Source organism: Eptesicus fuscus, chromosome 21 (assembly GCF_027574615.1).
Source record: "Eptesicus fuscus isolate TK198812 chromosome 21, DD_ASM_mEF_20220401, whole genome shotgun sequence".
NCBI lineage: Eukaryota > Metazoa > Chordata > Mammalia > Chiroptera > Vespertilionidae > Eptesicus > Eptesicus fuscus.
In genome coordinates, this window is record NC_072493.1 from 39,299,260 (window position 1) to 39,305,940 (window position 6,681).

Sequence of the window (6,681 nt, forward strand, 5' to 3'; positions counted from 1 at the left end):
GGAGTGTGACTACGTTTTACTTCCTCCAGGACATTTTCCCTGATCTCCACCAGGTTGGACACTTTTGCCTAATTCAGCTTTGCCTCAACTGTGTCTCTGTCAAATGAGTCAACACCCATGTGCTTGGGAGGTGGGGTTGCCTAGTGGTTCACAAGACTGGGAGTCACGCTCCTGACTGTGCACGAGCTACGTGAGCTAAGCAAGTGCTTCCACCTCGTTTGTTCACCTGTCACACAGGGTTTGTGACAACAGCCCACCTGTGCTGGCTGGCAGCTGTATCCCAGGCACTCCACGCTCAGCTCGTTAAACCCCGACCACAACCACTGGGAAGCAGGTTCTGTCATCATCGTAGGTTTTATTGTCACTTCTGCCTTACAGGTGAGGAAACGCAGGTGCAGAGAGGTTAAGTAACTTGCCCAAGTTCCCCACAGGCTAAAAGGTAGAGCTGGGACTCGAACCCATTCAGCCTGGCTTCAGAGCCTGGGCTCTGAACTTTTACGATAACTGCCTCTCGAGCCTCTCCTGATGATAATAAAGACATCATCATGGCTGCCTGCTGGAGCGGCCCTAGGCTGGGGGTGGGGAGGTGTGGGGAGCACAGGGAGTGGGGTCATGGGGTGCTGGGCCTCGCTGGTGCTCAGCACATAATATCTATTGTCAGGTTTGCTCTTCATGCAGTGCAGGATGTGGCTGTGTCTCCCCACCCTGGGATGCTGGGGGCCTCACCCCATTTCTGCCAGGCCTGCTGAGCAGGTGAGGGTGGGGCAGCACAGAGAAGTGAGAGGGAGAGAGGCAGGAATGAAACTATATTTTTGTCATTTCCCACAGTACAGGGGCTGAAGCAGTGCGGCGGGGAGGGCGTGCCCTGCCCCCAGCATCCTGCTCATGAAGAGGCTGTCTATGGGGAGAGGCAGAGGGGTCGCCCCAGAGTGCCCACCAGCAGAGGAATTACGAGGAGCAGGGCCAGGAGGTGCGGTGCCAGGGGAGGCGCGGTGGCCGAGGAGATGGTGAAGGGCTGGGTCACGGAGCCCCCGTTGCACAGGGGCCCCTCACAGCAGAAGCCCTGGAGGTCGATGTCTGTCCAGGGGCTGGTGGTGCCCATGATGGTGCAGGAGGGCCGGTGGCAGGTTCTGATGTACACGGGGACTGAGAAATTGTCTGGGGAGGCGGGGTGGGGGGGGGGGGGGGGAGGTGGCAGTGAGGAGGGGTCAGAACTGAAGGAAGCCAGGGCCCAAGTGGGTCCACAAACTCATTCCCAGTCCCCCTCCTCAGATCGGGCCAGGGCCACGCCTCTCTCCTCAGATCGGGCCACGCCTCCCTCCTCAGACCGGGGCCACGCCTCTCTCCTCAGATCGGGCCACGCCTCCCTCCAGACCAGGGCCACGCCTCCCTCCTCACGCCTCCCTCCTCAGACCGGGCCACGCCTCCCTCCTCAGACCAGGGCCACGCCTCCTTCCTCAGACCGGGCCACGCCTCCTTCCTCAGATAGAGCCACGCCTCCCTCCAGACCAGGGCCACGCCTCCTTCCTCAGACCGGGCCACGCCTCCCTCCAGACCAGGGCCACGCCTCCTTCCTCAGACCGGGCCACGCCTCCCTCCTCAGACCGGGCCACGCCTCCCTCCTCAGATCAGGCCACGCCTCCTTCCTCAGACCGGGCCACGCCTCCTTCCTCAGATAGAGCCACGCCTCCCTCCAGACCAGGGCCACGCCTCCTTCCTCAGATAGAGCCACGCCTCCCTCCTCAGACCAGGGCCACGCCTCCTTCCTCAGACCGGGCCACGCCTCCCTCCTCAGACCAGGGCCACGCCTCCCTCCTCAGATCGGGCCACGCCTCCTTCCTCAGACCGGGCCACGCCTCCCTCCTCAGACCGGGCCACGCCTCCTTCCTCAGACCGGGCCACGCCTCCCTCCTCAGACCGGGCCACGCCTCCTTCCTCAGACCGGGCCACGCCTCCCTCCTCAGACCGGGCCACGCCTCCCTCCTCAGATCGGGCCACGCCTCCTTCCTCAGACCGGGCCACGCCTCCCTCCTCAGACCGGGCCACGCCTCCTTCCTCAGATCGGGCCACGCCTCCCTCCTCAGATCGAGCCACGCCTCCCTCCTCAGACCAGGGCCACGCCTCCCTCCTCAGATAGGGCCACGCCTCCCTCCTCAGACCGGGCCACGCCTCCCTCCTCAGATCGGGCCACGCCTTCTCCCTCCAGACCAGGTGCCTTCCCCATCCGAGGGGACCACAGCTCTTCCTTAGGGCCCTGCCTCTACCCTCCGGCCTGCCCTGCCTCCAGCCCCCTCCCCGCCCAGCCTCTCACCGACGCTCATTTCGCCATTGCCCTGGAAGCAGACGCTTTGGTCCTGGTGGCACTGGACCCGCCGGGACTTCCTCGGGGCGCAGTCCTCCGGGCGGATCCCCACGCAGGCGTAGCACTCGGTGCCGCTGAGCGTGGGCGGGTTGGGCGCTGGGGGAGAGCGTGGACACGACCTTAGCGGATGGTTCCCCCGCGGTGGTGCGGGTCGCGCACCGCACCAGGGCGCCCGCCTCGCCAGCTGTGGAGGCTGGAGAGCCAGGAGCGGGGAGGAGGCGCTCCGGGGCCCCGCGCCCCCCGCCCCCGCACACCTGGGCTCAGGTTGGGGATGGTGTCGTGGGTCATGAAGTCAGCGTTGCACCAGTCGGTCGTGCAGCCGCGAATCACCGAGTAGTCGGGCGGCAGCGCGTCCTCGTTGGACTGCATCTGGCCCGCGGGCGGGCCGGTCCAGCAGCCCTTCTGCACCAGGGTCACCGAGGCGCGGTACCCTGCGGCGGGAGGGGGTGGGGCCCGGTGCGCGTTTCTTCCCCGCCTGCCTCCTCGCCCCTCCTCTTCCTCTCCCTCCGCTCTCCACCTGGCCCCCTCCAGTCTCCAGTCTCCCCCTCCGCTCCTCTCTCACCTTCCTTCTCCCTCCTGCCCTTCAACTCCCCCCTCTCTCCCGCTCAAACTCCACTTCCCCGGCCACCTCCTCCCCTCACCCCTTCCCTCTCCCTGTCCTCATCAACCCTTTCCTCCCCGGCTCCGGCCTCCCTCCCCTCCGCCTCCTTTCTGCCCCTCTCCTCCCACCACCTCTTTCAGGCTCCCTGATGCCTTCTCCTCCTCCCCGCACCTCACGCCCTCATCCACGCCTTCCTTCTCCTCCCTTCCCTCCACCTCCCACTCCTTCCTTATCCTGCGGCCTTTCTTCTACACAATTCCTCCAGCCCTTCCGCTCCTCCCCTCCCCCCCTAGGCTCTCACCCTGGTCCTTGCCCCCCACCCCTTTCTCTTCTGCACACCCTTCTCCTTCTTTTTCCTCTCACCCTTCCTTGCCCCTCACCAGTGTCCAGCGACAAGACAGCCTCAGAGCATCCATAGGGACAGGAGATGTTGGCGAGTTTCAAGCCGCTGAGGTCAAAGGGCCCGAAGTAGATGTGTTGAAAGCTGTAGCATTGCAGGCCTTGGGACACTGAGGGGAGGAGCAGGGGTGGGTGAGAGGAGCAGGCCAGGGATGCCCTGTCCCAGGCACTGGGGACTCCACCCTGCACATGACAGCCACACCTCAGGCTGTTCTCTGAGGGAGACAGGGTCTGCTGTCATCACTGGTCATGGCTGTTCTACCTAGAGCCAGACTAAAGGCCTGAGACAGCACCAGCCAGTCCAGTCCCGTCCCCGCCCCCCCAGGCTGTTCCAGGTCTGGACTCTCCCAGGAACCTCTCTAAGACTTAAACTGGAGGAGATGATTCACTCCTGCTCTGCCTGTCCCTCTCCCAACTGCACTCCTGATGTTCAGTTGCACTTAAAGGCCACTGATGGAAAACAGATGCTCCCGTACAGGCAGCGGATGTGTGATCTTGAACTACACATCCACAGCCAGCCCCAGGATGCTCACACAGAACCCCTAAACACTGACATAAATGCAAAGGAACAAAACTGACAGGCTCTTGCAAACCTCAGACGGACAGAGTATCCTGAAGGCATCCATTCACCCACAAAACAACCCCCCCAGGCCCTCCATAGAAACCCCCCCGGCCACGGCACAACACCTCACACACGCAAAATCCTACTATGGAACCAACAACCCCACACAGAAACCCAGGAGCACAGGAAGTCATACCAGACACACACGTAGAAAGACCACAATTCTGTAGTGAGAGGTACATGAAAAAGACCCATAAAAACGTACACTTTAAAGTCATAGATACAAGACACACGGAGTCATGAGACAGAGGTACACAGAGCGACATACACACATATACACAGAGAAAAATGCAGGCCTGATACACAGACATGCATCACTACAAAGAGAGGCACGGATGTACAGAATTATACATTAAAAAGTGAAGTAAGAGATAAACACACCATCAAAGCATTTGTTCAATCACCCGGCATCAAAACCTGACCCAGAGGAACACACACAAGCTCAGAGACCCACGGACACAGTGACACACTGACACACACACTGCCGGTCTCCAGCTGTGCAGACATGGCTCCTTCCCACCTCTCCAGCGCCTTGTCTTTGTAACCACTTCAGTCCCAATGACTATGGCCCCGTTCTTACCCAAACTGGGGGAAGGGGGTGCCTGAGGATGAGGCCAAGTTTCCCTGACAGTTTTGTAAGGAGCACCCACGGCTCCCCGGAGTGCCCTGGAGTGGAGTCATGGGCAAGGAGGATGAGAAAGGCTGAAGTGGCAGGAAGACAGATGGAGAAAATGACTGATAGGGGGAGAGAAATGAAGGGCACAGTCTCCAGGCCTCTCCATGACCAAGACCCAGGAGTCCAGGCCCCCAGCCCCTCCTCCCTCAGACCCAGGAGTCCAGGCCCCCAGCCCTCCTCCCTCAGACCCAGGAGTCCAGGCCCCCAGCCCCTCCTCCCTCAGACCCAGGAGTCCAGGCCCCCAGGCCCTCCCTCCTCCCTCAGACCCAGGAGTCCAGGCCCCCAGGCCCTCCCTCCTCCCTCAGACCCAGGAGTCCAGGCCCCCAGCCCCTCCTCCCTCAGACCCAGGTGTCCAGGCCTCCAGCCCCCTCCTCTCTCAGACCCAGGAGTCCAAGTCCCCAGCCCCTCCCTCCTCCCTCAGACCCAGGAGTCCAGGCCTCCAGCCCCCTCCTCTCTCAGACCTAGGAGTCCAGGTCCCCAGCCCCTCCCTCCTCCCTCAGACCCAGGAGTCCAGGCCCCAGCCCCTCCTCCCTCAGACCCAGGGGTCCAGGCCCCCAGCCCCTCCCTCATCCCTCAGACCCAGGAGTCCAGGCCCCCAGCCCCTCCTCCCTCAGACCCAGGAGTCCAGGCCTCCAGCCCCCTCCTCTCTCAGACCCAGGAGTCCAAGTCCCCAGCCCCTCCCTCCTCCCTCAGACCCAGGAGTCCAGTCCTCAGCCCATCCTCCCTCAAACCCAGGAGTCCAGGCCCCTAGCCCTCCTCCCTCAGACCCAGGAGTCCAGGCCCCCAGCCCTCCTCCCTCAGACCCAGGAGTCCAGGCCCCCAGCCCCTCCTTCCTCAGACCCAGGGGTCCAGGCCCCCAGACCCTCCTCTCTCAGACCCAGGAGTCCAGGCCCCCACCAGGCCCTTCTTGTCGGTGGACTCAGAAGTCTGGCTACCTGTCAGGCAGAGAACAGACCCAAAGAGGCAGAGCAGGATGGCTCTGGGGACTCCCATTGCCAGGTCGTGGAGCTCAGTGGAGACACCGTGGACAGCTCCTCCTGCTCTGATTTTGGCTGGGCTAGTTCTCCCTGCCTTGCTCCAGGCATCCCAGCTTCCCGGCCTGGCAGGATTCCTCCACCCCCGCCCTCCCTCTCTAGGGCTGGTCTCCTCCTACACGTTATGGTGGGGCCACGAGGAAGCCTGGGCACTCTTGTCCTGGGGACCTGGGCTCTTGGGGATGTATCAATTGAGGGGAAGAGGGAGAGGGAGGAAGAGGGGGAGGGGGAGGGGGAGGAGGAGGGAGAAGGGAGGGGTGGAGGGGAGGGGAGAGAGGAAGAGAGCGACCCAGAGTCACACATGGCATGTAGAAAGACAACGTGGACAGATGTAAAGGTAAAAGAGGGGTGACACCCCGACGAACAGGACATGCCTACAGAAGGCATTTAGTAAGTGTTTATTAGATTACTAAATGAATGAATTTTAAAAACTGGATGAGATAGAGACACAGGCAGCCAGCCAGAGGGACACACTGTCCCCCAAGGACACAGACAGACCCATGTGGACATCAGACATAGGGCCGATGGGGACATGCAGGTGGTGTCCCTGCAGGCAGTCATAGCTGGGGCCCAGACCCCCCGCCAGCCCTCCTGACCTGCCTCTTCTCCCCGCTTGGAGGAGCTGCCTGCAGGCATCACACCCACTCTGTGCAGGGCGGGCACCCGTCGCGTGCAGAGACCTAGGGTCACAGGCCACAGATGGATGGGACAGAGCTGACATAATGGCGGTGGCCAGGACAGCCTTCCCGTCCCCCGAGCTTGACTACATGTCACACAGGTTTCTCCTGGCTGTAAGCACAGGCCCCGACCTTCCTTTTCTTAGAGCGTTTACTTCAGAAAACTCGTCATTGCAAATGCTTTGTCTGTCCCTTTGAAATGTAGGTAAACCTTCACCCAGCCTCTTGCCAGTTTTACTCCCAGGAGTGCCTTTCTCAGGGACCTGGGAGCCAGCCCTTGGAATGTCCTCACCAAGGAAGATAGCACCCC

At 61.9% G+C, this 6,681-nt stretch overlaps 1 protein-coding gene across 1 annotated transcript; it reads right to left on the minus strand.

Moving 5' to 3' along the window:
* Positions 1 to 343: 343 nt before the first annotated feature.
* On the minus strand, positions 344 to 5,706 carry LYPD5 (LY6/PLAUR domain containing 5). Its single transcript, XM_028135092.2, has 5 exons — positions 5,596 to 5,706; positions 3,344 to 3,472; positions 2,617 to 2,793; positions 2,312 to 2,458; positions 344 to 1,158 (listed from the first exon to the last, which is right to left on the minus strand). The coding sequence occupies exons 1-5, from the start codon at positions 5,651 to 5,653 to the stop codon at positions 899 to 901; spliced, it is 771 nt and encodes a 256-aa protein (XP_027990893.2). The 5' UTR covers positions 5,654 to 5,706; the 3' UTR covers positions 344 to 898.
* Positions 5,707 to 6,681: the final 975 nt, after the last annotated feature.